Genomic DNA, 11,619 nt, shown 5'->3' on the forward strand with positions numbered 1-11,619 from the left:
TATATGTGACGGGTCTTACATTAAATCTGTACTTTTGCCTTTTAGTAATAATCTCAATATATCCCATCTTAACTGTAGGAGCATTAAGCCTCCGAATAAGCTTGATGAACTTAAATGCATTGTGGATAATGGTGTCCTTGATTTGTTTGCAATATCTGAGACGTGGTTGTCAGCTGATATTTCTGGCCGCGCAGTTTCCATACCTGGTTATAAGCTTTGCCGTAATGATCGTCAATTTGCTTCTAGAGGGGGTGGTGTGGGTATCTACATAAAGAATTGTTTGAACTATAAACTTGTTTATAAGACTTCAGAGTGTCATTGTGAGTCTCTGTTTTTGGAACTTAGATTTGATGATATTTTGGTTCTTTTCGGTGTGGTTTACTTACCCACGGGCAATATTGAGTATTTTGAATCTCTTCACCGAGATATATTCTCTCAGTATAATTGCATCCTTGCGATTGGAGATTTCAATTGTAATTTGTTCGATCCTTCCAAATCAAGTTTACTTCGATCTTTTTGCGATAGGTATGATTTATCTGTTATACATAATTCGTTACCCACACATTTTGATTTGGGTAGGCGAACTACGTCACTTATTGATTATATGTTGGTAAGCGATCGTTCCTTGTGTTCTTTCTCTTGTCAAGCTCAGTGTCCGTCTATTTCGGATCACGCATTCATTATTTCCAGCCTCGCGTTAAACTTTTCTTCTTCGCCTGACTATATTGAGTACAGAGACTACAACAACATAGATTGGGACGGTTTTATGGAATGTGTTGGCCACTTTGATCCATATGTTGTCTTCAATGCTATGGATGTTGATACTAAGTGGGCATATATTTCTTCACTTTTTACTGATCTATTTTCGTATGTGCCCATAGTAAGAAGGAGGGTTCGTAAGGTTAGGAATTGGATGCATGCTGAGGATATTAGGCTCTCAAGATCTCTTAGAGATCTTTCTTTTGCTGCTTTTCAAGCGAATAGGACTCAGGACAATTGGAGAACTTATTGTAAGTACCGCAATAAAGCTAAATCGGTTATTAGGAAAGCTAGGAGGAAACATTTGTCTGGTCTCTTTGAAGGGTTGGACTCTTCTGGCTTGTGGAAGCTTCTTCGTAACTCGGGATGTGTTGGTGAGGATTCTGTGGACTCTAACTTGGATGTTGATGATGTCAATCGATTTTTCACAGGTGTATCTTCTTCTCTAAATTATTTTGAGGATTTGGACCTTAATGGCCTGATAGAGTCTGAGTCATCCTTCTCTTTCCACTGTATAGATGAGCTTGAGTTGGTTGAGGCCATGGGTAGGATTACCTCCAAGTCAGTTGGTATTGACGGAATTAACATTACTTTTTTGAGGATAATCTTTCCATATGTTTCCACCATTATCTTGGATCTGGTAAACTCCATTTTGACAACATCTGTGTTCCCATCCGAATGGAAAAGCGCTCGAGTAGTTCCGATTCCTAAAACGCGCATAGTCTCTGGACCTGAGGATCTTCGACCGATCTCCATTTTGCCTACTGTATCGAAGGTGGTTGAGCACGTTTTGAAGGGTCAACTGCTTGAGATGTCGTCTAATTTGTTGCACAGTTCTCAATTTGCTTTTCGTCGAGGTCTTAATACGACACATTTGCTTCTTTCGTTGACTGATTCCATTCGGGCTGAAATTAATGATGGGAAATTGAGTACGCTTGTGTCACTAGATCTATCCAAGGCATTCAACTCTATTAATCATTTGCGATTGGTTGCCAAACTCAATGATGAGTTCAATTTTTCTCCCTCTGCTTGCAAGCTTGTATATTCCTATCTATGTAATAGGTCCCAATTTGTTGTTCTCAATGGTGCTCAGTCTAGTACTCTGCCGCTTTATTCGGGCGTGCCTCAGGGCTCAGTTTTGGGTCCATTGCTTTTTATTTTATATGTGAATGACCTATATAGATATACCGATTCCAGGAGTTGTAAGACATTCACGTTCGCTGATGACATTTTCTTACTATTTAATGGCTCTAGTTCTTCATCAGAAATTTTTGAGAGTGATATCAATTCCTGTCTAGATCGCTTTCTGGTGTGGTCTTCTATTAACCATCTCACAGTGAACGCGTTGAAAAGCAGAGCTATGGTATTTAGGTCGTCTAGAGGTTCGTTTGCATGTCCTAGGATTTTCCTAGGTCAGGAGGAGATTCAGATTGTGGATAGGCATCGTTGCTTGGGTGTAATAATTGATACTGATCTTTCTTTTCAATATCATATCGATTCCGTATCAGGTAGAGTTTGGGGGACATTGCGCAGGATTTATGGGACCAACTTATTTTTGCCTCTTCCGGTTAAAATTAAATTGGCTCATGCTCTATTGATGTCCCTAGTACTATATGGTCTTGAAGTTGTTTCTGGAACTATCTTGCAACATTTTTCTAAGTTGAAGCGCATTGTCAATGTGATTGTACGCTTTGTATATAATGTAAGGCGTAGAACTTCCATTTCTGCACATGTAGTACGATTCCTTGGATGTTCGTTTAGGAGATTTGTTGATTATCGCAATATCCTATTGTTTTATAACATCATCCACACTTCTAGACCTTTAGATTTGGTTTCTACTTTTACCTTTTCGCGTTCTATTAGAAATGTTCAGATATTTATTCCTCGTATAAGGAGGAATATTTATGCTAGATCTTTTGTGGTCAGAATAGCTCGGTGTTGGAATCGATTGCCTCTAGAACTACGCATTTTTTCTCATTGTAATAACGCATTTCGTCTCAAACTCATGGAATATATGGCTAGTGCTACCTAAACTGTAAGGTTCTTGGACGATTTGCATCTCATCTATTGCATACACACTTGGTATACTCTATGTTACTCCTATGTATTTTTAAGTTATTGATTTTATGTTGACTTGCACTGTATATGGGACCAATTTCCACTTATTTCATCGCTATTTTAATAGTCACTACTACTCTTGCGGCTGGGGAGCCAATTAAATTAGTTTCTTCTTAGTTTAAGATATTAACTTGTTTACATTATATCGATGGCTCAGTATTTTTGTTATGATGTAATATATTTTTATAGGCCTCTATTGGCTTTGTATTACAGAATTTTTGAATAAATAAAAAAAAAAAAAAAAATAAAAAATAAAAAAAAATAAAAAAATTTCTATAGAAATAAAATTTTGACAAAATTTTCTATAGAAATAACATTTTCTATAGAAATAAAATTTTCTATAGAAATAAAATTTTGACAAAATTTTCTATAGAAAAAAAATTGACAAAATTTTCTATAGAAATAAAAACTTTACAAAATTTTCTATAGAAATAAAATTTTACAAAATTTTCTATAGAAATAAAATTTTGACAAAATTTTCTATAGAACTAAAATTTGTTTTGGTTTGTTATTGTTGGTTTACTCTTCAATCATTATTGTTGTTTTTGATTTCAGCTTAAAGCCATGCATTGACTAAACTACAAGTGTAGATTCACCAACAGAGGAAAATAATGTTTGTCAAATTTGTTTGGGCAAAGCCCTATGACTGCAAGATGGTTGTATGGACGCACGTTTCTGAATTACCACATTCCTTATCAGCATCATCTACTTGCAGCAAAACTATCAACCAATTATCAGAATAAATTCAGTCAATTCACTAAACCCAAAGTGAACCAGACTTGAACCTTCCGAAAAAAGGTTTACGATAGCCGGCTTATGCCGAAATAAATTCGTACAAACATATCTATTTTCCTTTGCCACTGTCAAATCATCGATTTGAGTTAGTCAATGAAGATAGAGGAAGCACGCTCAAAAACAAACCCAGCCAACTGCTTTCAAATCGATGATTTGAGTTTGGCAAAGGAAAAGAAATATGCTTGCAAATTTGTTTAGGCATCAGCCGACTATCAAAACCTTTTTTCGGGAGGTTCAAGTGTATTTCACTTTGGGTTGAGTGAATTACCCGAATTTATTCTGATGATTGGTTTATAGTTTTGCTGCAAGTAGAGGATGCTGATGAGGAATGTGGTAATTCCGAAACAGCTGTACATCCAACCATCTTGCAGTCTGTAGAACTTTGCCCAAATAAATTTGACAAGCATACTTTACCTCTGTTGGTTGTGCTACACTTGTAGTTTAGTCAATGCATGGTTTTAAGCTGATCTCAAAAACAACAAGAAATAAAATTTGGACAAAATTTTCTATAGAAATAAAATTTTGAGAACAGTTTCTTTAGAAATAAAATTTTGTGAAAATTTTCTATAGAAATGAAATTTTCTATAGAAATAGAATTTTGACAAAATTCCATCAAGATTATTTCATTTCCTCCAAACTCACGACGGTCAGCCATAGTTTTATGTTATGAGACCTAGCTTTAGAATATCGATGCATTACAAATTGGCCTCCATACCCATACCAAAGTTTTCCAATAGTTACTCATAATAAATTTGTTTAATTTTGACATTCTTAGTTACCAAACCATAAAATATTACTATGGTTGCATGAAACAACAAAACAAAAATTAGACTGTGCGAACTTCATCAGTTATTTTCTAAAGATATACACTACAACTTTATTTTACTCAAAAGCAATCACTTCATAATAAATTTGTATTATTAAAAAATGCCCTGCTTTTCGGCATGTCAAAGACGCTCAGCTCAACCGTTTTCACAGGCGAACCTTGGTCGTGCAAAAACTGCATTTCGACACAATGGATCTGACATAAAACTAGAGAATTTTGCTTGCAAGAAGGATTTAAAATCGAATCAATGCCACGATATCTTCTCCACCCAAGGTATAACACAAAGAGCTTCCAAAACGAACCGCTATAAAGGAGAACGAAAAGTGTCGATACCACCTAAAGAATTGGAACGTCTTAAGACAGCATCTAAAGTTGTATCACTAGAAGATCGCCTTGATGCTTTGATGAAACGTGAAGAGGAAGTGAAGCGTCTGGAACAGGAGACAGAGCAGACAAAACAAAGATTTAGGAAAATCGATGAGGCTCGCAAAAAACTTGAAGAAGAGAGTAACAAAAACTCGGTGGCCGAAGATGGCAATGATAAATTGCGTATTTTAGAGCGAGCTTTTCTTGCCAAACACGAACAGGAAGAAGAAGTTAAAAAAGCCAATCGCATAATATTAGAAGCAAAGTGCCATGCTGTCCGAGATGCTCAAGTCCAAGAGAAATCGTTGATCCACAAAGAACTTAAGAGTGACGAGGAACGTTTGGAACGTAACGTAATAGAGAATGCAAAAAAAGCCCTCACTGAAGAAGATGAAAAATTCCTGAAATTGCATGAGAATAAAAAGAAGTACGCCAATGAAATCAAAAAACAACTGCATGAGAGGGAAGCTCAACGTTTCCTGGAAGCAGAACGCATTGAAGAGGAAGCTTTGATATTGCGAAAAGCTAATGCAGCTATAAAAAAGGACGAAGAACGACGTCAGAAGGAGTCTCACGAGAGACGGCAAAAATATCGTCAAGATTTGGCTAAAGTTGTGGAAATGTCTACACAATTCCGTAAAATATTGTGTCAGCAAGAGCAAGAAGCTGAAATGAAAGTGGCCGCCTATATGAAGGAAAAGGCTGATAGATTGAGGGATCTGCATAACGAAAAAATGTTGGCCAAACAAGAATTCGAGCGTAAGCAACAGCGTATATACTCATTGGCCGAAAAGATATTAAAGTCCAAATCAGAGCGCGAAGAAATGTCCTACATCAGAGAACAAGAAAGGATCGAACGTGAATATCGTCGCAAGGAGAGGGAAGCTGTAATACGTAAAAAACAAATCGAAAGAGATTTGGCCGAGGCAAGAAAATATCAAATGCAAGAAAGTAAGCATCGTCAAGCTTTACAGATTGCAAGAGCTGAACAAGATTTCAACACTCTCATTGATCGCTTGAAGCAGGAGGAGGCTAAAGATCGAAAAGCCCAACAGGAAAGAGAACGAAAACGCGAAAAATATCGTCTAGATATTATAAATCAAATGGGCGATAATGAAATGCAGCGTCGTCGCCTGAAGGAACTGGAAAAGAGTCAAGTCGTGGCTTGGCAAGCAAGTGAAAGACAGCGAGATGCCAATATTCGCGCTGTGATCAATGCAAAGCTGAATGCTATGCGCGATGCTTGCTTGCCAGAGAAGTATATTAAGGATGTGGAAAAACAATTATCGGGTATTATTGGAAGTAATAAAAATGCTCTCCCGAAACTTTGAACAACGACATGAATTGGTCAATATTAAATTTTAAATTCAAAATTCTTAATTATATTCAGTAAACAGATAAATTTATAATTCGTTTTTTTTTTTCATTAGTTTTCTGCAAACCTATGGAAGAAGAAATAACAGGTTTTGATTCTAATATAGCAGATTTATGGTAAATGTTTTAAATTCAATGGCCCCAAAACGAAGTTCAATTTGTCAGATATAATAAGGTCGAAATACTGTTTTCTGTGTACGATCATCAATTTAATGTTCTCTGCTTGATATATCCAAAGATTATAGATTTGAGGAAGATGGGAGATTGGCTTGCGTCATACCAAAGATAATTGAGTATAACAAGATTAAGCATTGTGCTCTTATAAAGAGAAAACAAATGTCAAGGTGTAGAGGGCTATGAGAAAAAAATTGTTTTATTTGTCAATTTTTTCCAAAGCAGCTCTGCCCAGAAATAAATTTAAAACGGCAATATTCACATGAAACCATAATGAATATTCGCTTTAAAATACACATACGTTTTATTTTAATTTACAATCGTTTTGGTATTGCTTTTGTGGGTTTTTATTCAGAAATTTATGAAAAACACAAATGTTATGATATTTTCCGACGCAAACAGCAGTACATTTGAGAGACACTCGACGCAAACTTTATGATATTTTGTTGCCAGAGTCCTCTGGTGCTTCAGTTTTGCTATGACAAGACTGCATCTTCTTCTCAATTATCTTTGGTCATACCAAATGTTGCATTTACCAGATTAGTTTAATACAACATGTATTAAGGCCGGTATGCACCTCTAGCGAAAAATTTCATTCCCATAAGAAATGCATTGCTATTTATGCTAACGAAATTTTCGGTAGCGTTCAATTTTGTAAGCTGGTACGCACCTCTAATGAAAATAACAGGGTTGTCAAAAGCATATTTTGGCAGCAAACATTTAATTAATTACAATCATTGTGTGCGTAGAAGTTTTAAAAGGTCTGTAAATAATAAACAATTTATTTGAGGAATATTTGGAACATATATTAACAATTTTTAAAAGCGATTAGCGGGTTTAAAATTTGTGTACACAGCCCTGTTTTTTTGTTGTAGACTTAAATAAATTTTTGCTACCGAAAATTTCGCTAGAGGTGCATACCGGCCTTTAAACTAATCTGGTAAATGTAACATTTCCCAATAAACACAGGATGAGCGTTTTTCAAATGCAACAACTTTTCAGTTTGAGGGTAAATATAATTTTCAACATAAATTCAACTTGACTTGAAATAGCTCATCTTCAATATATCTTCAAATTGTTTGCGAATTACTTCCAATTTGCCAAAATGTTTACGAAATCTTTGAAAAGGTGTTGAAGATAATATGAGAAAACTTTGACAAAACACTACCCTAAAATGCAACGAAAAAACCATGTGGTTTTCAATACTTATTTGTGCAACGAAGTTCGTGGTCAATTGCAAGAAATAAAAAAAAAGGAAAATTTTAGACAAATAACCAAATAGTTTTTAATAATAGGTAAGTGAAAATAAAAAATGAAATAAAACTTTAAGGAAGTCACTAAATGTATATCTCTTTGTAGAAAACTAAAATTATGGATTTTACGTTCTTGAAAACATTAAAAAGCTGACAAATGAAAAAAAGGTGGACAATTAACTGGAACTGCTTCAAATAGTTTATAATAATTGGTACGTCAATATGAAAAATTAAATCAACACTTTAAAGAAGTCACTAAATTTAAATCTCTTTGCAGAAAACTAAAATCTTTGGATGTTACATTCTTGCAAACAATAAGAAGCCGACCAATGAAAAATGAGTGGCTTATCGACAAGAAAAAGTTTCCAGAAACATTACAAGTGCAACCAATTAAAATTGTTAAAAACAACAAATTGTTGAAATCAACAACTTCTGGATGAAAATGTGCATCACATCGTCAGTTTAATTCATATGCTATTATCAGTTTAAAATGGATATTTTGTGAATTCCTTCTTCTGGAAATCAATTCTAACACGCGGTCCAGTACGTTCCTAATTTCAAATTGCCCGCATGTTAATACATTTTAATGCTGTTTTATGACACCAAAAGGAAGGAAATCGAATTATCAATGCAAAAGTGTTTACTAATAATGTTTAAGATATTTAAAGTTTTGTTGTTTGTTTTTTTTTTGTTCTTATTTGTTGATATGTTTAATCAATTGGTATTGTAGTGTATTATGTAGTGTAGTGTATTATTATATATTTTTTTTGATGAAAATGAATAAATTATACAAAATTCATAGAATTTTGGCTTTGACTTTCAATTTGAAGTGGGGATACCATTCATACAAATTTAGGTTGCAACGATGTTAATTTTGAATTTGACTCGCATCGAAAATTATTTGACAAATTATTGAGTAGCGATGCATTTCAATTTGAGGATAACACTTGAGATATTATTGCTACTGTGTTGAATTTCACTGTTGAGGGTAATGTCTGTTTTTTGTTGAGAACGCGATTTTCTCAACAATTTCTCAACTTGAATATTACCCTAATCCTTTGAAAAAATGTTTGAAAAATTGTTGAAATTTAGCATTTTTCAAACGTTTGTGTTTATTGGGTTGGTATGACGCAAGCCAATCTCCCATCTTCCTCAAATCTATAATCTTTGCTTTATGCACTTTACAGACTATCAGTTATTCCGGACGACAGTGCTCGTGTCGAACATATCCCATATATTGTGCAAATTATAAGTTAAGTCCAAAGGCATAATCGATACTACTGCATGTTTATGGGATCAATAACACATTTACCGATTATTTAGTCATCGCCGACAAGTCGTATCGATCCGACACACTATAAGATTCTTTACAAACACCGACATTCCGTCCGGAATAACTGATAGTCTGTAAAGCTCATTACAGACTATCAATTATTCTGGACGACAGTGCTCGTGTCGAACATATCGCATATATTAGACACATTATCAGTTAAGTCCGACTTCTTTACAAACACCGACATTCCGTCCGGAATAACTGATAGTCTTAAAGCGCATTACAGGGTGGCCAATCGATGCGATTTGTCAGCGATGACTAAATAATCGACAAATGTGTTATCGACCCCATAAACAAGCAGCAATATCGATTATGTCTTCGAGCATAACTTATAGTGTAGCCATCATTTGGTGTATGTGCGACACGAACACTGTCGTCCGGATAAACTTATAGTCTGGACGGCGCATTAAAAGGAAATGTATCAATGCGAACGCCCCATTAGTTTCTGGCAACACCACAGAGATGATATAAAATTACGGAATATGAATGACGTTCATTCATGAAGAAAGTACAAAGAGAAATCAAAGAAAAACAAGTGATTCATTGTTCTGTGAGACAATTTACACAGAGTTAGATACAAAAAACACATTAATTGGTTGTGTTTAATTATAATATTAATTCTTTTGTTTTTACTTTGAAATTAATCCGTCAAACTGGGGAACGAAATGTCGTCGGCTCAAATGGAAAGTAAATATGCCAACAAATTTCTCGTGAAATGATCTCATATTTTCCTATATTGTCTTCCCCCCATTTAGAGCATCTATTTAACTTAAAATTTGCTGTCAAAGAGCTGGAACGGAATAGTAAAAAATGCGAAAAAGAGGAAAAACTTGAGAAGGCCAAAGCCAAAAAAGCCATACAGAAGGGTAATATGGATGTGGCTCGAATACATGCTGAGAATGCCATCAGACAAAAAAATCAAGCAGTAAATTATTTGCGGATGAGTGCCCGAGTGGATGCAGTAGCCAGTCGAGTTCAATCTGCCCTCACGACCCGCAAAGTTACTGGATCTATGGCCGGAGTTGTTAAAGCCATGGATGCCGCTATGAAAGGTATGAATTTAGAGAAAATCTCGTCATTGATGGAAAAATTCGAACAACAATTCGAGGACTTGGATGTGCAGAGTTCTGTCATGGAAAATACGATGTCCGATACCACAACTACCTCTGTACCACAGGGTGATGTTGATAATCTACTGCAACAAGTGGCCGATGAAGCTGGGTAAGATTTCATTTGTTGTTTTGCGCATCCCCTTTCTAATAGATTATTCTTATTTTTTGCTAGTTTGGAACTAAATATGGAATTGCCAAGTGGAGTTCAATCATCGACCATAGGTGCATCTACGCAAGTATCGCAAGAACAGGATGAATTAACCCAGCGCTTGGCACGTTTAAGACAAGCTGAATAGATATAAATACATTTTGATGTTTTCTATGCTATGCTTCCCAATTCACAGAATTTAAATGGGAAATTTGTACATGTTATTTCTTCGTTTCACTATCGCTAAATATATAGAATTTGCAAGAGAATTTATGTTATATGTCAGAGTTGAACAAATGCGACTTGCAGCTTAAGTAAGGATATTTTAGTTTGTTTCCATAATAAATAATATTTAAATACACAAACATATGCAATATGGTGTGGGAGAAAATTAGGCCCAAGACCGATTTCACTGTAATGTGTTGTTTTCCATAAATGGGGTAAAATTATTTGGGAGATAGGGAACATAAAGGGACATTTCTGACAATGAGTTGTACGACCAAAAATTTTAACCTTCTGTTACCTATTTTATATTTAATCCCATTTCTGAACTGTCGATGTGCGGCAGCAGATTTTGAACGTGAAATAAGGAGGTTTCTCCTTGTTCGCCAATTCGTGCCTTTTAATTACATTTTTGATACAACATTTTACTGTAATAAGTGATCGTTTTTCATGTTTATTTGTCTTTGCTGCATCATTAAAAGCTGTTGAGCTTGACTCTCTTGGTATAACATATCTTGTAAGTCTATTATCGTGGAGCTTCCACTTGCTATTTTATGATCACTACTAGATTTCTTAACTCGTTGTTTTCGTGGTTTCTTCTCTTTGATGGTCTCAGCATTACTGTTGTCCTTATTCTTTGGTTTTGGTCCTCTTTTCTGTTCAATCTTTCGCTTGGGATGTGGGGCCACCATTGGCAAACTTCTCCATGAATCATTATGTCGGTCTAGGCGGGCCTTCAAGATCTCAACATCTCGATTACGTCTTCTGATCATTTTTTTAACATTGTTAATTCTGTGATATAAGGCTGGATTAGAACGGGGGCTTGGAGAATTGTTTGCTACTTACCTATACACACATCTTTCATTTTCTGTTTGAATTTCTTGGCATCGTCTTAACAATTTCTCGACAAAAAGTTTATACTTCTCATCCTTTTCATTCAGCAACATTTTAAATTTGGTTTACAAAATGTTTTACCACAGAGCTTTAATGGTCTGTTGTTTTATATTTAAGGGCAACTATTCCAACAACCATTACCTTATTAACCAAAGGTCTGACGTTTTTGTTGTTAGAGTTGCCACGTCTCGTTAAATACTTAAACTATCTAACATCAGATGAAAGACAGAAAACACCTCTAGCGA

General features: G+C 35.2%; 3 protein-coding genes and 1 long non-coding RNA gene across 4 annotated transcripts; 3 read left to right on the top strand and 1 right to left on the bottom strand.

Moving 5' to 3' along the window:
• The first annotated feature begins 4,459 nt into the window (after positions 1-4,459).
• On the top strand, positions 4,460-6,273 carry LOC142236358 (cilia- and flagella-associated protein 45-like). Its single transcript, XM_075307605.1, has one exon. It carries the CDS (start codon positions 4,600-4,602, stop codon positions 6,193-6,195), a length of 1,596 nt encoding a protein of 531 aa, XP_075163720.1. The 5' UTR covers positions 4,460-4,599; the 3' UTR covers positions 6,196-6,273.
• A 1,121-nt stretch (positions 6,274-7,394) lies between these two features.
• LOC142236500 (uncharacterized) lies at positions 7,395-8,469 on the top strand. The gene is made up of 3 exons (XR_012722062.1): positions 7,395-7,707; positions 7,772-7,877; positions 7,943-8,469. It is a non-coding gene; the product is annotated as an uncharacterized LOC142236500 (long non-coding RNA).
• A 1,041-nt stretch (positions 8,470-9,510) lies between these two features.
• Positions 9,511-10,676, top strand: Chmp1 (charged multivesicular body protein 1). Its single transcript, XM_075304975.1, has 3 exons — positions 9,511-9,685; positions 9,754-10,219; positions 10,283-10,676. The coding sequence occupies exons 1-3, from the start codon at positions 9,664-9,666 to the stop codon at positions 10,404-10,406; spliced, it is 612 nt and encodes a 203-aa protein (XP_075161090.1). The 5' UTR covers positions 9,511-9,663; the 3' UTR covers positions 10,407-10,676.
• A 227-nt stretch (positions 10,677-10,903) lies between these two features.
• On the bottom strand, positions 10,904-11,565 carry LOC142233914 (uncharacterized). The gene is made up of 2 exons (XM_075304976.1): positions 11,327-11,565; positions 10,904-11,272 (listed from the first exon to the last, which is right to left on the bottom strand). The coding sequence occupies exons 1-2, from the start codon at positions 11,425-11,427 to the stop codon at positions 10,906-10,908; spliced, it is 468 nt and encodes a 155-aa protein (XP_075161091.1). The 5' UTR covers positions 11,428-11,565; the 3' UTR covers positions 10,904-10,905.
• Positions 11,566-11,619: the final 54 nt, after the last annotated feature.

The sequence above is a fragment of the Haematobia irritans genome, chromosome 4 (assembly GCF_050003625.1).
Source record: "Haematobia irritans isolate KBUSLIRL chromosome 4, ASM5000362v1, whole genome shotgun sequence".
Classification (NCBI taxonomy): domain Eukaryota; kingdom Metazoa; phylum Arthropoda; class Insecta; order Diptera; family Muscidae; genus Haematobia; species Haematobia irritans.

Coding starts and splice junctions, on each gene's coding strand:
- LOC142236358 (XM_075307605.1), top strand. CDS start 4,600: ATGCCCTGCTTTTCGGCATGTCAAAGACGCTCAGCTCAACCGTTTTCA.
- Chmp1 (XM_075304975.1), top strand. CDS start 9,664: ATGTCGTCGGCTCAAATGGAAA. Junction 9,686..9,753: donor GTCGTCGGCTCAAATGGAAA/GTAAATATGCCA, acceptor CCCCCCATTTAG/AGCATCTATTTAACTTAAAA. Junction 10,220..10,282: donor CAAGTGGCCGATGAAGCTGG/GTAAGATTTCAT, acceptor ATTTTTTGCTAG/TTTGGAACTAAATATGGAAT.
- LOC142233914 (XM_075304976.1), bottom strand. CDS start 11,427: ATGTTGCTGAATGAAAAGGATGAGAAGTATAAACTTTTTGTCGAGAAA. Junction 11,273..11,326: donor AATGAAAGATGTGTGTATAG/GTAAGTAGCAAA, acceptor CTTATATCACAG/AATTAACAATGTTAAAAAAA.